Raw genomic sequence first — 21,581 nt, 5'->3', positions numbered from 1 at the left:
AACACCAGTTGCAGTGGACGGTGTTGTAGCACCCTGAGACCCTGTCCTCACCCATTAGCTTAGTGAGACTGACAAGGGCAGACTGTGTCTAAAGTCAGTGGCATTCTTGTTACACCATTGCTCGTGAATGCTTGTTCCTAGTGGACAATGATTATTTTATCATGGCACATGAACTCTTTCTTCTCTTGTAGGTAGTGTTCATTGTGGTAAAATACCTTGGTTCAGATGCAGTCAAAAGCACTTTGCAGTTATTATAAGCCATTAAAGCTCACCGAGTCTGGGGTTTTGTTCTGTTTCCCATGCAGTGCCTGTGGCGTTTGGTTTCCAGCAACACATGGTGTTTATATTCATGACTGGCATTACCGTTGTGATGGTGATAGGGTTTGTGTTTCTTGCCTTGCTTGATTTATGTTGTGGCTGGCGTGCATGGCACGCACATGGCTTGAAATAGAACATGACTGGGTTTTTTTGTTTTTACATTACAAGCACTCATGATTTAATTTAGCATTTTGAATAATCCTGCATTCGCAGGGAAACTTGTGTCGTGTCCCTCCTTTAATAACTGTATTAGCTCCAGACGTTTAAGTCTGCATTGCAAAATCATTCCCTGTAGATGTGTGTGGTTTTTAAACGTCTTGTGGATTCCTGCTTCCCACCTTGTCCTTAGCTCTTCTTACTCCTTATGTTCTTTGCTTTCTGCCAAATCTCTCCCCTTCCTGCACACTTGCAAAGAAAGTGCTCCTTTGCCGTCTTTTGCCATCCCAAAGATCCTGTGATGCTTCTGCCTCAGGGTGCATCAGTAGTGCAAGGATCACCTGACTTACAGGAGATAGTTTTAAAGGACCTGCAGTGGTAGGACTCCAGGTGCAGTGGGATGGACCTGAGCTAGTCTCTGGGATGTTGCACTGAGGCTCCTGCTGGTTCCAGAGCTGCTTGTCCAGGTGTATGTTAACTGTTGTGTGAATGCATTACAGACCAAAAAAAATGGGAAAGCTGAACTTAGCAGGATGGGAATTTTCTCCTCTTGTCTCTGCATCCTGGCTGTGCCTCCCTCCATTTCAGCTCAGTCTGCCTTTGCAGTTCTGTGAAGCACTGTGCACAGAGCACCCAGACGTCCTGCTCATGGAGGCCTTGCAGTCCACTGTGTCCTGGTGGTTTTGGGAAGAGCCAAGCTCAGGCAGAGGCTGGCATTGCCATGGCAGCAGCAGCTGGAGCTGTGAGCCCAGCCTGCCCTGTGCTGCCCTTCAGACATGGTGGAATCCATAGGAGCCAGCAGCTATGGGTTGTTCAAGTCCCTGTATCTGCCTTTCCTGTTCCCCTGCCTGGGGCTTGGGTGAGACCAGGCAGGTGTCAGGCTGGTCCCTAAGCAGAGGGGAGGATGGCAGGATCCATCCATTAGGCTTTTTTCATCCTTTTTTCCTGTCAGTATCATGAGACACGTAGGGCAACAGGCACAAAACTGAGCTTGCCTTGTACAACTATGAAATCTTGAGCCAGTCCTTGCTGGAAATAGGAACTGAAATAGGAGCTTAGGAAAGTATTCACCTCTACCCTAAAACACAATTTGTGGTACTTTTCAACCAAAATAAAACAGAAAGAATTTAAAAATACATATAAAATTAATGATAACTCCTCTTTTCTTCCCTGTCTTTCCCAGAAATAAACCATTTTCTGTATTTTTTGAGGTCATACCCTAGTTACTGCTGGACAAAACCCAATCAGATGGTAAATCTGGAGACAGTGATGGAGTGGAAAATATATCAAGAACTCTGATACCATTACAACATTTTAATTACATGCTAAACTGGTTTTTCCACAAACCAATAGCCTCCCAGACGAAGGGACTGCAATTCAGGGCTGATAATAGCTGCTGATGTCCAGGCTGCAGATTGTGTGGTCAATCCCTTCTAATCTACTCCAGCTAACAGTACTGCTAAACCACTGCCTTACTTATCTCACAGTATTTTATAGCTATAATATTTATTTCCTTTAACCTTTTTTTGACCACTGTCATTTGCGCAGATTTTGGCACAAGGGAGGCCTGTTACTGGCATTGTCCTCCCACCAGCAAGGAAATGGCATGACCTCTGAAGACTGAGTTGGCATGAGTTGGGCCCCTCATCACAATCACCAACACCATGGTCCTTCAATAAAATCTTTTCATTGCTAAGGGTAGTCTGACATGTAAGACTGAAGTGTGGAGTAAGGAGTTAAAAGTAGTGGAATCTGTGTGTTTAATCTCTAAGGCTGCTAGTCTGGGTAAGATGCACTGGCAGGGTCTGGAGGTGCTTCAGACATCTCACTGTGTGTGTTGTCTGTGTAAGGACATAGATATAACAGGCTTCATTTTCAAATCACAGCTCTGACTAAACACAGGATGAGGATCATGTGCTGTTCTGTGATGGCTGCTGTAAGAGACATCTCTTTTTCTAGTAATTTCTGGGGTTTTGGGTATTTTACAGGGAGCAGGCTGAATTTAAGGGTTACAAGGGCTAATAACAGCAGGAACAGAAGTTCCTCAGTCCCCGTTCCTCCCTTGCAGGTCATTAGCAGGGCTGGGACTGAGAAACCTGGCTGGAGTCTGCTGCTGGAGTGTGTGGAGGGCACAGATTGGGCAGAGGAGTAAAATGTGATTTAGTGGCTTTCAGAGTACCCTGCTGAGAGCAGAGGACAGAGGCTTCAGGCTGGGTTCCAGTTGTCAAGGACTGTTTTCTCTGACTCTTGTGTCGTGTTCTTTCTCCAGTCAACTGGCATGAATGTGTGCCTGTCCTCTCCTCTTCAGTTCCCAGATACCTGCTCTGTCCTCTGCCATCTCACATGCAGTCCTTTCCATATCTTGATGAGGTTTTCCATTCCCTGCAGCCCATGTGTCCCAGAGAGTGTCTGCTAATAGCTCAGCAGCGTGGCTGTTTGGTGGCAGAGCAGGTCACACAGCTGGCTGGCTGTAATGCACTCAGGTGCTTGGTTAGCTAACACAAATCTGTGTGTAGAACAGCTCCATAGGGCTCTGCTGATCGCTTCATTTGTGTGCTTGAAATATTGCCACCATTTCACTTCTAGAAATGTCTGATCCATTTATCTAGCAGGATCGTAATGGGGAATGAAGGGAGCAACCTCAGTCATTTATCCACATTTATTAGGCATGAGGAGAAGGCTCAGGGCATCCCTGGGTAGTATTTTCAGATACACCCATTGATATCTGAATGTCAGAGCAGCAGCTGACATTGATTTCTCCTGTTCTAACACAAGGATATTGCAGAGTGTGAACATGTTCAAAAAGGAGCAATTTGCAATTTGCCCTGTATTGGAGGAGGAACGTGCTTTCAACAAGATATATTTTGTTACTGCCACTAGAACTGGAGACATTTCCCATTTGTACATTACATATTAGCACATACTTAAATTGCTTATGAGCAGTACAGACTTGTCTAAGCTTTCATTTGATTTCAAGTGTGTTTCTTCAGGAGGTTTACTTTTATTTGTAAATATGTGGAATCTTGATTTATTTTTGTGTGTTTTCTCAAGTGTTTAAAAATGGCAAAGTATATTTTGATTCAGACATCCCTGCATTTGTCTTGGTTTTTTCTTGTACATTTTAGCATCAGTGGGACTAACAAAGAAGTATTTAATGCAATATGTTTGGTTGGTGATTTATTGGAGTTGAAATGTAGAAGGAAAATATAAAAAGCATGCCAGAATTGAAATGTGTTTTGAGATTTTTGCAAAAAATGCTTGTGAAAATATTTTTGTTGGTTTTGCTTTGTGACTGAAGGCATTGCAGGGAATTCCAATTGAAAACATACCTCTGCAATTTGCCTAAAACATCTTGGAGTTTTATTTTACAAAGAAGAAACAATTCCAAAGTGGTTGTTATTTAGACTTTTAATTTCTTTTCCAAGTACATCTTGATGGCAATAATCAATTTCAAAGAACAAATCAACCACTGGATAAATGTTCCAATGTACAAGTAGAACTTAAGAATTTTCCATTTATATAAATGTGTGTGCATGTCTACATTTTATCTTGGATCTATATAGATAAAGTCTGCTGCTTGTTTTACTGAATAGTTTTAAATTTGCCATAATGGCTGGGTTTGATTGCAAGTCAGTATTTTCCATGTTGTAATTATCAATGAGACAGAATCTTTGTGCAATTTAACAAAAAACCACAACCCACTGTTGTCCTTGCAGCACAACATTAATATTGATTCACTGAAATCAGAGAGTCATTAATAATACTTGTGATTCAAATAATTGTGCTTTCAAAACAGTCCAGGCTGCTTTCACAGGGCTTTCCCAGTCCATCCTGGGTGGACCTGTGGTGTGATATCCTTATGTCACAGCTGGCCTCAGCTGGCAAGGTCTGCAATTGTCATTTGGCAGCACATTGGTCATTTTGGGCTTGCAGCCTTGCTGGGAGGAGCTCCTGGGTGCTGCAGGTGGGGTAGGGGCTGCATCATAGCATGCATTAGAGCTGCTCATCTCCTTGTTGCTGTAGGGCTGGGACACCCCACATTCCTTCCCATCCCAGATTTCTACTGTGGAATTTATACTTACACAAATATCAGCAACAAATTTTGTAACACTTTTTTTTTGTTTTTCCCTCTCTTTTCCCAAGCATCCTGTTTGCAGACATAGAGGGTTTCACCAGTCTGGCCTCCCAGTGCACTGCTCAGGAGCTGGTCATGACGCTGAACGAGCTCTTTGCCAGATTCGATAAACTTGCAGCTGTAAGTTTTCTATCATAAGTTTGTTTCCTCTTGTTTTTATTCTCTTGTTGCAAGAATGACATACTGTGCTGGTTCACTGAATTTCTTAAATATTCACTGCCCTAAAAGGCAAGCTATTGCAAGCATGAATATAAGCTGAATGCTTCTTTCTCCTTTATTATTCTTATTTTTTTTAAGGAGAACCACTGTTTACGGATCAAGATCCTGGGTGATTGCTATTACTGTGTGTCTGGGTTGCCAGAAGCAAGAGCTGACCATGCACACTGCTGTGTTGAAATGGGAATGGATATGATAGAGGCCATCTCGTAAGTACCATATTCGCCATAGAGAAGCTCAAAAAAAATGCAAGTAGCTTCTCTTTCCTGTTAGTTCTTCTTAACATTAGGAGCAAGGTAACCAAATCAGAGAACTCCGGCCAGCAAAAAGGGAAAACAGCTAGAACAAAAAACCAAAATGCCATTAAGGTTTGACAGCAGCAAAACAGACACTTGTGTCCATACAGTCATGTGGATATCAGAGCTCAGCCTCTTGGTGAGAAAGGCAAAGATTACTGTAATTAGTGGAAGTCTCATTCCCAAAGGAGGATTCCAGTGAATTGCAGAATTGTGAATTCAGAGGATTAATAATAACTTTATTAAATTTCAGGCATTATTCATTTATGTGTCTTTAAAACAGTTTTTTACTCACCTTAAAATTGCTCTGCTAAGGTCTGTCTTGTCTAGTTCAACAAATCCTCTTCTATGTGTCCCTATGCCAAAAGGGTCACATTCAAGGCTTTCTTACTTTAATTAAATTAATTATTGAAATAAAGCATGAAGTTGCTCTAGCACAGACTGGGACAGATTCGTGGTCTTTTTCCTTTATTTCCATTTACTTTCCCATCTCTATTTTTTTCTTTTAAAAGATGTGGCGAGTCTTTGCCTGCTCCTGAGGGCAGACTAGCAACCATATTAGTCCAGACCATTCCTGTCTTTAGAGAGTAACAAATTGGAGACCCATATCTAGTTTTATTATGTGGGGGATTACAGACAGTGTTGAATATTGTTTGCATTGTACATGTGCTTTCACAAGCCAGTCTTTCAGAATTTGGAGAAGGAAGAATTATTTGGCCATCCTGAGTGTATGCAAGTTTAAGTGAAAAGTTCAGTCAGTTTTGGATGGTAGCTGAGCTGACCTTGATATCTACATCATCCCTGCTGCACAGACTCTCCTGCTCTTTCCCTTCTCTTTTGTTTTTTATTTTCTGAAAGCATCTTCTGAAGGATTAGTGGTACCAACATAGAAGTAGAAGATTTCTCAGCAGTTCTCCACTTATTCCATGTAGTAAATTGATGGAGTTTCCTTTTCAGCTTGGTAAAATCTAGAGGTACCTCCTTGCTGAGCTTGGTACAGTACATCCTTAACCATTTGAATTTCTGCAAGGACATCAATACACCCCCAGAGTTTTCAACCTCATTTTCATAACACAAATACACACAGGGTGAAAAGCAGTGTTTTCACCCAGGAGACCCCATTCAAAGCACAACATGCAACAGCATTCCCTTGCTTTGTACACAGTGTACACTGTCAGGACTTTCTACCTTTTCTTTCCTGGTTTTAAACTCCATTGCCTTGCACCAGTCTCCTTTTGGGGTTTGCATGCAATGTGCAAAATAAGAGGAATTGCAAGTAACTAATTTCCAGTAGCCCTTGAAAGAATGCTATTTCTTCCACGTGAGATACAATTAAGTAGCAGGTGACAAAGGGTCTTGTCAAACACAAGAAGCAGCAACCCTTAGCCACCACCCCCACAGAATATTGTGTTCATTGCCCAGTTGTTGGTCTGATGAAATCCAGAGGTCTTCACGTGTTGCTGTGTAATTCCCCATAAGCTGAATAACACCAGGAAGTCTAGATTTCATTGATTAACTGCAACCCACCTTACTTGGAATAAACACAGAGCTGAGGTGCACTCAGTGTTTGTTTACAAATAGCTCTTCAGCAGCCTTTAAAAGTTGTTTCCCACTCACTGTATAATGAATGCATTTAACAGTCTTATCTCTTAATAAGTCTGGAAGGTGATTCTGTTCTCACTACCCCTGCTCTCCCTCTTCCTCCCTCCTCCCCTAAGCACCAAGATAAGAGGTTTCACAATTAAGGTAACCAATAGCTACTGAATATTTGATTGCAGGTAACAAATGACTACTGAACATTTGATTGCAGACTTCACCAACACTGGGCCCTGCCTGTAGGCTGATTTCATCTGTGTCTAATAACAGCAGGGAGTGTTGCCCCAAATAGGAAAGACTTCATGAAAATTGTATTCACTGTACCACTGGTATAAATGAGCTGAAAAAAAGGAAGGTAACAGAGGATATTTCATTTGTCTGTAAAGAATAACCAAACTTATTTGTTTTCTGCAAAGTCTGGACAAAGTCAGCTGGTTATCAATGACTCTACTGAGAAAAGTTCCTTGGTCTTTGTCAGTGACATGGCTTGGCAGGGGGTGCAGGAGGGGTTGTAGCACCCAGTGCAGGGAGGAACTGCAGCTTTGTTGTTTCTATCAGGTTTATGGGTGCAGCTATATTCTTATTATTCCAGCTCCTGTTCCTTTCTCGAGTGTTGTGGTTGGAGCTCTTTCAGTTCATAAGCCTGTAACACCTTACTCATATCAGCTTCCTGTCCTTGCTAGACAATCTCTGCTGCTTGTTAATAAAATAATGAATGCCACTTCAGTGAGTAGGTACTGAAGATAGGGATCATAAAGAGAAAGGAACTCAAAGAGGATAGGAGCTGTTTCAACAAAAAGTCATCTTGGACACTGTTAGGAATGAACTGGAGTCCAGAACTGGTCTATCTTTATTCATTCAATTTCATTAATAACTAAAGCATAAATATTAGGACTGTGTTGATGTTAGAGAGTTGGGAGGACTTAGCTATCCAGATGGTGTTACCTAGAAAGGAGTGGATGAACCTGAAAACTGAAGAGATTGAAATCTGATATAAAGTATAAAGGTATAAAGTATTTCCTTGCTGCAAGGAACTTACTACTCAAAGGAAGAGACAGTGGTATATGATGGAGGTGAATTTGCCTGTGAAGCATGGACATTCTGGGAATGATGTGATTGGCAATAATGAGAAGCAGAGTTGTTCTGAAGGCCTCATCAAGGCTTTTCCCTACCCACACTTCTAAATATATTTCTCATGTGAACAGCTCATGAAGTTAACTTTTGCCCTAAAGGGGAAAATCCACAAAGTATTCCAGCAGTCTTTTTGGGAGTAAGCAGAGCATCCAAAACCTCGTTACATTCAGAACTTGAGTATTTGTAGCTGCCTGTTTGGAGTGACTGCAATAGATTTGGTTCTCTGGTTTTACTGCTGTAAGGCCTGTTCAAGCTTTCCAGCTTCAGTGGGGTATTTCACACACATATCATATTTCATCTGTGGAAGAGTTGATGCTTGGTGCCATACAGACAAATTAAGATCTCTGAAATCATTTCCTTTTTCTCTTTGCAACATGCTATTATTCTTAATGAGGCCGAGTGCTGGCAGGTTATGTCCAGCTTTGGTATGGTAATCAGAGACCAGCACTTTAATCCTTTTACTGCCCCAGAGATAATTTTTTTATGAGTTCTCAACTTGATCCTGAGTTCAGTGTACATGGATTTACTCCAAGAGCTCCACGTTCTAATTGGGGCTCTTCTTGGCCAGCCTGGCCATCCAAGAGCAGTACAGCTCGTCCAGTTTTGTTCTGTTGTCCTGTTGATGTGGATGAGCTGTACCATGTGTATCTGTGAATAATTTATGGATCGTTACGGATTTTTGTGTGCTGCTGGCTGCAGCCATTCAGTTGTTAGTAATGGCCCTTCTCCCCCATGTCTCTTTTCAGGCTGGTCCGTGAGGTTACGGGCGTGAATGTCAACATGAGAGTCGGAATCCACAGTGGGAGAGTTCACTGCGGGGTCCTGGGCCTCAGGAAGTGGCAGTTTGATGTGTGGTCCAACGATGTCACATTAGCCAACCACATGGAAGCAGGGGGCAAAGCTGGGTAAGTTGCTTCATCCAAGTTGTTTTGTTTATCCATTAAACTCCCACACTGAATGTGTAAGAGTAGTGGCATGGCTAAATCAATTGGGGTTTTTGCTTGTTTGGTCCAGTACATGGAACCCATCCCTGACAGGACCTGGCTTTTTAGGTGAGCACTTTTCAGAGTCTACAAAACTTGCTTCTCTTTTGTCTCATCCAAGGCGCATCCACATAACAAAAGCAACCCTGAACTATCTCAATGGAGACTACGAGGTGGAGCTGGGCTTCGGAGGGGAGCGCAACGCTTATCTGAAAGAGCACAGCATTGAGACCTTCCTGATTGTGCGGTGCAGCCAGAAGAGGGTAAGACCAAACAAACTCTAATGCAGTCTTAGGTACCTTACATAACTTGATGTCTCTGACACACCGAAGTAGAGCCTTTATAGATGAGACACTGAGACATTCAGTGGCAAAAATTCCTGTTTCTCTCTCCTCTTCCTGAACTTTTATGTGCGTAGAAGGGAATAGCCACCATCTACAAAGGTGTCTGCATTGAGCTATTTCTAATTCTTTCAAAGAAATTGTCCTCGGTTGTTTTCAAAATCATGTTGAAAAATGTTGTTAATATAGATATGTATTTTGTAGAAGTACCTAAAGGCATAGATTAAAACCACAAAGATCTTTTCTCTGTTAGATTACAGAGGTGATTTTGTCTGCCTGCTCACCAGATGAATGAACATGAAGGTTAGAGCAGTTCCTATCATTGCTTTTCAGCCTCTCTTTCTGAAGATGAGAAAAACTGGTCCCCTGTAATGATCAATCATCATCGTGACAGTAAGATGAGATCATACCAACTATGACATGGGTCAGGCTGCACAAAATAAGGCTATGAGGGCATTACTGACTTGAACTTGAATCAAGTCAAACTCAAGTGGACATCAGCCAATAAATCTTCTTTTTGTGACACTGCCAATAGCAAATTATCACTAGTTTGTATTATTTTTAAAAATGGTAGACTGAAATACTAAGAAAATACCTTTTTTATCTAGTTGAGCATAGCCAATAATATTTCTGCTAGTAATTTTGCACTGTAGCCCCTATTTTGCTATTCACGGTGTGGGCAAGCATATACAGATTGGCCTCAATTGAGAATAATTTCATATGTTTCTGAATCTAAACCCAATTAAACCTTCCCACATCTATAAATGTGACTGCATGAGATTAAGTGAATTAGTGTTTGTGACATGTTGCAACAGCATGGTTGATTTGAATAACCAACACCTGTACAGAAAAACTTTGCTACCATTGCCTCATTTCCTGAGAGAATGAAAGCCTCAAATCTCCTTAATAGATATTGTGTAAAAAATTTCCAAGAAAATCCCTCATCATCTGCTAAAGAGAGAAGCTGATGTTTTGGTCTCTATCTGTTCATAAAATAAATCTCATTAACAATTGTCAATCTTCAAAAGAGGATTAGAACTTGCAGTGCAAGATTATTGTTCCTGAGCATCACTGCCTGTCAATGAGCCAGCTGATGTTTTAGGTATCTAAGTCACTTCCTCTTTGCTGGGCAGATTTAAGAATATAAGCCAAAATACCCTTGTGGTCAGATCCCATCTCCTGGAGTGGAGAGCCTATACTGTCTCTTAAATCATGCAGTGACCTGCCTGCATGTTCTTGTGGAGAAGCAAAAGTTTCTCTGGAGAGAAGATGAAGACATAAATCAGGATTCTGCTGCTTGCAAGTGTAGGCAAAAAACCTCAGAAACAGACACTTCAGAGTGCTTGGCACCTGACTTCATTTCTGAACACAGGATGTATTTTGAGTAGGAGATTGGACAGAGACTCATAAGAGATGTGGATTCCATTCCAGATTAAGTGGGAGGAACATCTATCTAATATTTTTGTTTCAGGAACTGAAAATAGCTTCTTCTTTGATTTTTTTTTTTATTTTTCCTTTTTAAAAATGCTATTAACTGGAATATAGTCAGTGCAGTTTTAGGAGTGGAAAAAGCTAAATTCTTCTCTCTCAGTCTTTAATAATATTGCTAGACCTGAAAATGTAGTCCATGTTTTCTGTCTGATATGCAGAAGAATTGCTTTCTATTAAAAGGGAACTAAATGCAAAGTTTTAAAATCCAGTCTTTTTGGATTTTTTCTCCTCATCTTTACCTCCAGATCTGCTTTCACCTTTCTGTTTGCCCTGTCCTGTGATTCTGTTGCCCTCATGGGTGAGCACTTGCCTGAGAAACATATAGAAAGATGAAATTAGCAGGTTCTGCCATAAAGGTCTGTTGAATCTTTTGCTGTGGTTTGTTTGCTCCCATTAGTGCTAACACTGGGCTGCTCTAAAAGCTGGGTTGCTCTGGTTGTCTGCTGCCTGCCAGCAATTGTATCCCCTCTCCCTCTCCTTTTTCTCCTGAGACAGACTCTTTTAATGTTTTCACACAACAAAGAAGAGACAAGCTCTCATATTTTCTTGCTCCTCAAAGGAAACCTTTACTTTTTGCAAAGTTGGATTATCTCAGTGTCTTCTGTTTATTCTGTGATGAACTAATGTGATTCCTGATACTGAAATGAAGTTTCTGTCTGTGATCTCTAAAGGAATGAGGCATTTTGTACACTTAAGTGTCTCAAGTTCCATTTCTACCATATTAGTCCTCAAATGTTGGGTGCTAATACTCCTTTTCTTTGTGTCTATCAAATACACCTCTGCTTCTCTTGTTAGCCAAATCCGTCATTGCTTACTTGCTGCCAGATGAGAAGAAAAAAATTCAACCAAATCTGCCCTGAGAGTAGTAACACAGTAACTCTGCTAGTAACTTTCATCCAGACTAATACTTCCGTATTCAACACTGTCTCTTGCATTAGAGACATTTGCACTAGAAACAAGCTCTTTTCCCAGCTTCATATTCCCCATCTGTTTTAGCCCTTACTCTCCAACACAGCACTCTGTCAAAGGCTCTATGGAAGAAGCAAAGCCAGTGAGAGCTACTGCATTTTTTTCTCTTTAGAAAAACTTGGATTCAAAGCTGTTAATCCAAACCTAGAATCTTCTGCTCTACAAGTTCTGTGTCGTGATAACTGACTAAATAGTTATTAAAAATATCTGTTACCAGAACTGACATGGAATTTGGCAGTTTTCCACAGATCTGGAATGGAGGTTGTCTTTCTGACTTCAGCACATCACACTTCAAGTTTTGCTTCCAGACATGGTTTTGTGGGACTTGGCAGTGCTGTATTTAATGATCTTAAATACATCCTAAATGATTCTATAATTCAATGTTTTCCATTTATAAACTTATGCTTATGAGCCTTCTTCCCTTTTGCCTCTACTGTAGCAGTAGTGATTACCTGGAAAAAAACAATCTGCTCTTTGTTCTACAGTAATGAAGAATTGTAAGTTTCTATTATCCTCACATAGTATAGGGTGATTTACACAGGGTAACTTCGATTCTTATCCAATTAATTTTCACAATCATTTGGATGTGTGTTTCTAATGGACTTAAAACATTAGCATGGTAGAAATACAGGAATTCTCCAAGGAGATCTTTGCCTTTCTTCCTTACTGGCTCCATTCTTTACCCAAAAGTCTGTATTTCCAGATAAACAGCAATTTATCAGCTAGAATTACTAAAACTGTTGCCCACATTTTAGTGATTCCCAAACTTAGCCCCTAGGCATTGCAATGGCCTGCAGAACAATGTATTTACCCTTCTACAGAGTGGTTTTGTTTTATCCATGTATTTTAGCTTACCCTGCAGACTGTAGCATTCCTATCACATATCTCTGGTCCTCCACCTTCACAACTTTTATATCTGCCCTTCTGAATCTTATTCAAAACATTTGTCCCAGTCATTATTGCTATCTCATCACTTCTCTGATATTCTTACAATACTCCATTTACTTATTCCCAGTTCTTGTGCTGCCCAAGTTTCTGTTGTCTGTACAGGAGCGTGTCACTCAGTGGTTGTTGCTCGCTTTCTGCTCTTCTCTGAGATCAGGTGCTGCACTAATTTGCAGAACCATCACAACTACTCTTCCCAGCACTTCAAAGCTTTAGTCTGAGAAGGGTGGAAAAGTGTGTGTTTGGAGGAGTGGGAAACAGACCTTAAGGGGAATAAGATTTTAACAGCACATAGTTTTACAGCTAGTTTTATCATCCTCAACATTGTCAGAAATCTAGGGGAATGCTTTGCTTTGGACACGAGTAGAAACAAAATGTGCCTGCAAACAGATGAGCAATACTGCTGACCAAACACACTGTGCTGAGTGCACAAAGTCTGCAAAGGGAAAAAATGTTTATTTTTTCTAATCTCTTTCAATGGATTACACTTGGGTGTTTCTTTTAACAATAGCAGGTACACACCAGTTTCAGAAAGGATTGTTGATGGTGGCCTTAAAACAGCTCAACAAAACTTTGGCTGTAACTCCTAGAAAAACAATTCTCATTCTTTTCTAAATAGCACCCTGGAATTCCGTCCAGCTGAAGAAACAAAATGGTCCTTTAAATGTTGAGCATGTGACTCTCCTAAAACACAATCAATCTAATGTGATGATTCCTCAATTTAACACATTTAATCAGACCTCAGCAGGGTTCCACTTATGTAGATTTATGAAGGCAGTGGTTTGGAGCATGCAACACTACCAGAAACATCATGCACATGTCAGAAGGACTTCAAGAAAATTTAAAGAATTATATGTAGCTAAATCTGATCGGGTTGATCCATAATCAGATTTCACTGTTGCACTGATAGTGATCAGTATGTTGGAAAATCCTACCAAACACACAATAAAGAAGTAACAGGCATTCTTGATTCAGTTGGTAAGTACAAGAAAACCCCAGCTCTTTCTGCAGTTCTGCTGTAGCATTACTGTAGCTCAGTGTGTGGGAACTGGTGGTGTGGTGAGAACACAATAAAACCCCTGGGAATCAGATTTACAGTCTGTTTGTGAGTCCAGATTTGAAAAGTTCCCACAACAGCTTTCTGGAGTTTAGCCACCTAAAATCTGAAAAACTCATTGCTGTCAGAAATTTTGCACCTTCTTCTCTTGTTGGTAGTGCCTGTAATGAGTAGGATTGAAAGGTATCACCATTTCTCTTTCTTTATTCTTCTTTTCCAGTTTTGTTATGCCTTAGTCAGCCTTGTGTGCAAGTTGTCCTTATGCTGTCACTTAGCCAGGAAGAAACAGAGAAGGCATCCTCAAATTTCCACAGAGGAGCCGTGACCCATCTAATGCTTCATTTTTAGAGTTTGTTATTTTCATCACCCACTGAACAAGTGATTTTGCAGAAAATAAATTATCTCAAGTTTTTAAAACAACAGGTTTTTATTTTTTCTTTAGTAAGTGTTGATTTTAGCAGCAAAGTCCTATTATTCAAGATGATATAGTAGCACATTATGTAATGTGGAAAAGCAGAAGTGCACTGTGCTTGTGTTTTAATCTGATTGGAAATATTGCTGAAACATCGTCCACAATCCAGTGGAAACTTCCTACAAGAGGTAGGGGGGAAATAATGCCAGAGTTCGTGAAGCCATGGAAAATTTATGGTGCCTGACCTCATGGTTAGAAACAATCTCAGAACTGCATGTTTACCCATTTTCCTGTTCTTACCTCAATCCAGATGTGCCATAAATATGTATGAGGTCATTAATTTCCTTCAAATTCATCAAGCAGTGCTTTAGACTCACTAGCACTTGCAGCAGGTGTGAGGATCACTCATGGGCTGAGAGGGGTAGTATGTCTTCATGGACTTTGGCATTAAAGCTTCTCTCAAATTCTAACCAAATTTACTAACTCATGGGGCAAAAACCTGCTGTATATCACTTTTATCATCTGTTGATGTAAAGGCATTTGTAAAGTAACCAAATAGATTTGTTTTTATGGGTCCTCAGCCTAGTTTCAACATCTGGGTTTTTTTATTCCATTTGGTTGAAAACCCTCCCCGTAGTTGGAATAAAATGTATTGACAGTGTCACTTCTGTTATTGAAAACAATATCTATTTGCTTGGAGATAATGAAACTGTCTTTTCTACCAGTTTTCTGGCATCACATCATAAAAGAAAGAAGCATAACTATGAAAAATATTGCATAACTGAAAAAAAGCCACAAAAAAGTATTACAAATGATGGCAAAGAGTATAAAGAGCAGCGAGTCTTAAAAAACAAAACCTCAAACCAATTCAAATCTGGACATCAAGATTTCATCACATTAATGTATTTTTAGAAACATTTAAAAGATGTCTCTCCTGGAGGTTATCCAGTGGCTCTGTCATGGTTGCTCATGTGAAACTCAGCTGGTGCCAAGTGCTGGAATTTTCAGGCTTTGCAGATGAACCAGTGGTGGGTTCAATGTGGGGAAGAGGCGATGTGGGAGGCACTTGCTATCCAGGGGGAGCACCTATGGCTCTCCCGACGGTCATCCTGCTCCCACAGGGCTTCCTCGTGAACCTGCACTTGGCATCCTGGCTGGGTGAAGGTCTTTGCTGGCACCCTGGAGCTGCAGGACCACTGCTGCTCGCTGTCACGGGGCCAGTTGGCAGTGGGGCACAGGGCTCCTGTCACAGGTGGCCCCATGTCCCCAGCCCGTGACCATGAAGCTGCAGCCCCACGTGCTCAGCAATGTTTGGTGCCCGTGTGGTGAGCTGTGGTCTCGAGGGAAATGTTGTCATTGTAGCTGTCTCTTCCTTGCAAGGAGAGAGGAGATGATTTCCCATGCTTGTCAATCAGGCAGCTTTCTCCAGCACTGAATTTCAGCAAGCCTTTTTAAATTTCTTTTTAAAAACCCTAATTTAAGGCAGCATAGCACTTGACATTTAACTCTGTGGTTACCATGGAGATAACACCAGGTATTTTGCAAACTCCTGAGAGGTACAAGTTACACTGAATAGTGGGGAATCAAAATAAATAGATATGGAATGCAGACTCCAGGCAAGAAAAGCAGCAGACCTACTTGTATTGTCAAATAACACTTGAACCAAAATTCTACAGTTGAAAGCAATGGAGGCTTTCTTTTTAAATCACTCATTTGTCTGGAAATCCAAAATTAACTGCTAAGTCTGTTTTCTTCTCTAATGTCATTGAAGCAGCAATTCTCTTTAAAAAGTTTAATCTCTCAAGTAATAAACAACAATCCATACTTTCTGCATTTTCAGTCTCTCCAGAGTTTTTGTTTTAAGCAAGTAGTTGCCACCGCTCTGCCTTCTGAGTCAGTACAGGTAAATCACACAATCCTCCCTGAGCCAGTCGGCAGTGCAGCCCTTGCTAGAGGGACTCCTGTCCACAGAACACATTCCATGTGGAAACCTGCCTGTCCTTTCGGCTAGGGACTATATTCAAAATAAGGAACTACTCTGCCTGTTGTTGAGCCTAGTTACATGTTGCACTTCTGTGCTCTTGAAACTGGCACTGAGCTGGAATGAAGCCTGTCTGACAGATCCTGTGCTAACCTCACAGTAAGCTCCCATTGCAGCCAAGAGGCAAAGCCTTGATAACAAAATCAAAGACTTTGTCCAAACTTCAGGAGAATTAGTGTCAATGTCAAATTGGAAGGTAGCATTAGAGTTGGGAAGACCATTTTATCACACTCTGCAATTGCATTACCCTTAATGTGAACACAGTTGTTTGCAAGAATTACGTGTTTTCCTTAGCACGTCTGGGAATATGCTTTTGCAAGTATGGAAAATTATTTGCTTGTGCCTATGGAGAAAGGTGTCCTGTATTCCCATAGCTTCAAGGAGCTTCAAGGCTCCTGTTCTTCAACCAAATCACTCTGTCTGTCCTTTCTCTTATGATGGAACCGTTCTTTTGCTTTTTGAGGACCCTCTGGGTAGTATCTCAGCTTGGAGCTGCAGTTTTCTATCTGAAATTATTCAGTTTGCTAATAAAGGAAATAGATGTCTCCATTTTTAAATGTTTCCCATGTTTACACAGGTTATGGTGTTTGCTCAGAACAAGTAAAGGATTAAAATTATGGGCACCACTTAAAGTGTTCTAAAAATAAGAGAAAGAGACTGGGACTGCTTCTGATCAGTGACTGCTTCATAGAGTTCAAGGTGCAAAGCCAGCTTTTGGAGTGAGAGATCAGAAGTGAGAGATGCTTGGAGAATGACTGCTGTGTCAATGTTTGAAAATTTATTATGCATTTCTCTCTGGTTTGTATTCCAGAAAGACGAGAAAGCCACGATAGCCAAGATGAACCGCCAGCGTGCCAATTCCATCAGCCATAACCCACCACACTGGGGCGTTGACCGGCCCTTCTACAACCACCTCGGAGGCCACCAGGTCTCCAAGGAGATGAAGAGAATGGTAATGCCTTGCTTTATGGACATTAATTTATTTTCTTCTTAATACGGTGTGATACATCCCTCCTGCTTTGTCTGAAGGTTTTTACAGCCCCCGAGGGCGTTTTCCAAATGGGGGTGGAAAATTTGACTTTGACTCCAGAAATAACAATAATCGGTACATCTGGAGGTGAGTGATTGTGAGATGAGGCACAAGGTTATTTGAGAGAGGAATGGAGGCTGAATGGCACAAAGAAAGCTCTTTTGTCTGACTTTTCCCACATTCTGAATACTCATCCAGGCTGTGTGAGAAGACGTGATTATGTGCAAAAACTGCTCCATAACCCATGCATTCAAGAGGCATCTGACACAAATTTCCATTAGCTCAGTACCTGCAGAGGTTTCTGGCTTGCATTGTCACAGGCAGGTGCTGTTCTCCTCTCTGTGTGCTCGTGGGGCCCCAGGGATGTCACTGCCATGTTTAATCCTGGAGAATACATCCTCGAGTACATGAATTAATTGGCCTAAGGTAGCAGGCATCTTCATTTCTTTTTTGTACCTTTCACAGTCTTTCTAAATTAAAATGAACAAGAGCTAATTACCAACTCAATTGCACTGAGGGGACTTTTATGGCTCATTTTACATAAAAGGTGTAGATGATATCTTTGTTTTCTGCAATAAAGATTAAGAAAATAGTTTATATTATAGTGGCTGTTTTTAATAATAATAGAAATATTTAGCACCTCTATAATTGCATGCATAATCAGATTGTTCTGTAACCTTATTTATGCTGTTTTGACCCTTCACGCACAGTCAAAAGTGTCTATTTGTTACTCGCTTTGTTGTCTATAGCCAAAGTTCTGCACCAGGTCACCAAAGCCTTTAAGTATTTAAAAAAATTTATGAACATGAGATTCAATCCCACAGTTTAAAAATTTGGGCATAGCTATAAGAAACTGCATACAGTATCTTTTAAAGGGGAATGCTGGCACATTTATTAATAGTTGGTGCTAATATTATTCAATCTTAATATTATTTTACAGTGCTAAACCAAATCTCTTAGTAATAGTAATGTTTCTTTCATTTCTCAGATCTCCAAATGAGGGCTTCTGACATGAGCATACAGATCAGTGGAACTATGCATTTTTTATGTGGGCTTTTCAATAGGGTGTGCTCAATAGGCATGACATTATTAGAAGAGACTAATCACACTAGCACATAATTATAATTATAAGTTTCTTTGAATAGCTTTTAAGGAGTTCTTGAAGCCTCTTGTTCAGAAACAAGGTGTATGCATGCCAAATGGTATTATGCTTCTTGGTGTTAATTACAGTTTGCCGTGTCTAGCTGGTTGTTCAGTTGGAAAAACATAATTATTTATTGAAATACCAAGCTGAGTCCTAAAAACTTCACTGCCCCTCACTTGTAGGAGGAAAGACTTACTTTTTTTTTCCTTATCTTGAGCCTTTCCCTGTAATGCTATTTACCTTCTTGAAAATTCAGCAGCTCAGAAAGTCTCTTTTACTCAATCTGCCTTTTGTATTAACTCTCTTTTGAGAAGCTGATGTTGTATGCATCAGGCTGTCTCTTGAAAACCCACTGAAACCTGATTCACAAGTATTATTTTCAGATAGACTTTTTGTTGTTCTTATGGGCTGTTTTTTTATAAAATCTGTTATTTACAGATTTACAGACCTGTTATGTTTGAGAGGCATTAGTGAAAATGCAAACATGCTCCCCATGGCCTCCCATTTTAATAGCTGCTGGATGGACATTTTAATGATTAAAACACAGGACCAATTTCTCCATCTCCTGTCTCAAGTCTGTGTTAACTTCTAATTTAAATATGCATTTTTTTTTGTACCACCCAGCTTTGCACAGTGCTTTGTAATCTGTAACACTGTCTTACATGTAGGCTGTGTGTGCTTTTAATGCATGCAGAGTGCGCACTGGCTGCAAAATGCCTGCTTGGAAATAGAAAATGCAGAGAGGCAGAAGGGGAGCAGAACTACAGAGGCTTTTATCAGTGCTCCTCTGGGATGACATATCATTGATCTTGGTAAGCAGCACCAGCTCTCAAATCTCCTGAAAATGTGCTCTTTGTTCCACATCACCCGCCTTTCCCCAGACCTTTTGAATGTTGTTGTACATAGTCTTTCTTCTTGGAAGCTGTGAACATGGGAGGTTGGATTAGTCAAAGTATTATGCCAAAGGTGGGCAATGCAACATTGCCTTTCTGTTCAAGACCTGGAGCTCCTTAGCTCTGTCATTGCAAGACAGGTATTTATAAGGGTAATTGTGAGATAGTCCTCAGGCAGGAGCCAGGTAATATTGCAGTGATGTGCAGTTCCATTATATTAATGTGTAGATATGAATACATTTGTGTGTAAGAAATAAAACAGAGGGTTATGAAGGGCCCTGGGTTTTGTCACAAATGTAAAACATTTTGCATTTTAAAGACAACCATATTTTCGGAAAAAAAAAAATAGACACAGTTTTTTTTGTGGCTCTACTTACAATTCCCTGAAAGAGAATATTGAAGTTCCCTGAATTGCATTTTTGGGAAGACACTGTTATATTTAATAGAAAACGGAATTATTTTGGCCATTTTTCTTTCCAGTGAATGCTGGCTCTGGTAGCTGTCTCTATTCTTAGGATATATTAGCAGTAGTCTGAGAGGAGATGCATTAGCATCAAATGTAGCCCTCCATTCCTTTTTTCCTCCTCCTCCTCCTCCTCTTTTGTCGCATCATTTCAATGTGCTGCCATGTCTGGGCACATCAGCAGTGCAGCTGGTGGAGTTTATATGGAATGGCAGCGTGGGCAGTGCATGGGGAGGCCTTTGGGCCCTGCTTCTCTCCATGTTGTGGCTTGGACCTTAACCTGCACCAGGTCCAGCAGATTTTCCACAGTTGAAGTTTTTCCCTTGTGCACACAGGAGTTTTTTCAAACACTTGCACATATGAATAAGATAAATTATCCTACATGTGTTCATGTGGTGGTAATCTAAAATGTCCTGGAAAAGAGGAGACACTTTCCAACTCCTACCCTGGCCAACTGGGGCCTGAATCAAGGGGTTGCAACTGTGTCAGCTCATCCCATCCAGCACTTTCCTTGTGCACTGGTCTTCTCTCCAGACCATCACAAATCCTTCTTTTTCCCTTCCCATTGCTTAGCAGTGGCCTTCCTTGGCCTGCAGAGCCTCCAGGGAGGCAGCAGCCCAGAGCCATCAATGTTGCACGCTGCTGATGCTGACCTCCATTAGCTGGTGAGGAGCCACAGCCCTGAACAGAGTGGTAAATGTGCAGAGGAAGGTCAGACCCAAATGCCCTGGGAGGGCCAAGAGCCCTGCCCTGAGCTGGCAGCCTCTGCTGGAGCCCTGCTCCTGGGAGCCCATGGTGCTGCAGGGGCCGGGGGCACAAGGCAGCTCGAGGGCTGCCCCACGGGCAGGGGAACCTGCACAGGATCAGCTTGTGGCTGTACACAGAGCAGGAACAGAGCCACAGTCTGGCAGAACAGCAGGGCTGCTTTCTGTTTTTATTGCTTTTTACAGCTTGTCTTCTCCTTTCCTAAACACAAGCAATCAGTCCAGCACCAGTGACTGTATCTCTCTGGAAATGGAGACTTTTGTGCTGCTCATTCGCCCAAGTCTCCATGCACCAGCCTTGTCCTCCCCACTGTCTCTCTAGTCCAGATTGTAATTACAAGAGGGTCAAAAATAAGTGGACTTAAAAGCATTTGAGATACAGGTATATTTATAGATATAACAATATTTATACACCACTGAGAAATACTTTGCTTTTCCCAGTATATATTTCAGAGTGCTTTTATAAATATTGATGAATTTTAGACTTCTGGAAATAATACTCATGTCTCAGTTTTCATCAGCAAAACAAAATTGCTATTAAAGAAAAACCAATTTGGGGATTGTAGTTGACTGTAAACTGAAAGAGGTTTGTTGTAAACAGCAATAAAAAGAGAAATGATGATACTTTCCAAAATTACAGGGCTGTTCTAGATGACAAATTATTTTCTTGCATCTTTTACTCTGCTCAACATTATTAAGTTTGTATCCAGAAAAGCACATCCAGTTTGGGATTACAATAATTTAGGAGATGTGGATGAATTAGAGATAATCTAGTGGACAAAATTACAAATTAGCACAATTTCAACAGTGTGTCCTCTGAAAGTGTAGAAATATTGTGTTTGCTCTAACCTATAAGGGAGAAGACTGATTAGAAATGAAAGTCTTCAAATACAGAAACGGTTTAAGGACAAAAAATAATGATAAATCATTCTCCATGACTGTAAAGAGCAGGTTTAAAAATAATAATACTAATTTGCTGAAAGGAAGGTCTAAGTTAAGAAAAAAAACCTAGATGCAAGGAACAGGCTGTATAAGAAGCTTGTGAAATCCCTGATTTTCCTGAAAAAATTCTAATTATTTTATTCAGGGCTTTTAAGTCTGGAGTGGCTTCACCAAATCCTTTGCAAATATTGAAAAAATAAGGTTAAAAAGAATCTATTAGGAGAATGTATAGGAAATAAATAATATATGAATAAT

General features: G+C 40.7%; 1 protein-coding gene across 1 annotated transcript in view; it reads left to right on the top strand.

Moving 5' to 3' along the window:
- ADCY5 (adenylate cyclase 5) overlaps window positions 1-21,581 on the top strand; it is a 205,857-nt gene that overhangs the window by 144,978 nt on the left and 39,298 nt on the right. The window contains exons 5-9 of the mRNA XM_053947976.1: window positions 4,618-4,729; window positions 4,907-5,034; window positions 8,598-8,756; window positions 8,956-9,097; window positions 16,902-17,042. Coding sequence (XP_053803951.1) covers window positions 4,618-4,729; window positions 4,907-5,034; window positions 8,598-8,756; window positions 8,956-9,097; window positions 16,902-17,042 — 682 coding nt within the window. The remainder of the gene's footprint in view (window positions 1-4,617; window positions 4,730-4,906; window positions 5,035-8,597; window positions 8,757-8,955; window positions 9,098-16,901; window positions 17,043-21,581) is intronic.

The sequence above is a fragment of the Vidua chalybeata genome, chromosome 7 (genome assembly GCF_026979565.1).
Source record: "Vidua chalybeata isolate OUT-0048 chromosome 7, bVidCha1 merged haplotype, whole genome shotgun sequence".
NCBI classification, from domain to species: Eukaryota; Metazoa; Chordata; class Aves; order Passeriformes; family Viduidae; genus Vidua; species Vidua chalybeata.
Note: the sequence above shows the minus strand (reverse complement) of the source record. Positions and strands in the feature narration are given on the sequence as shown.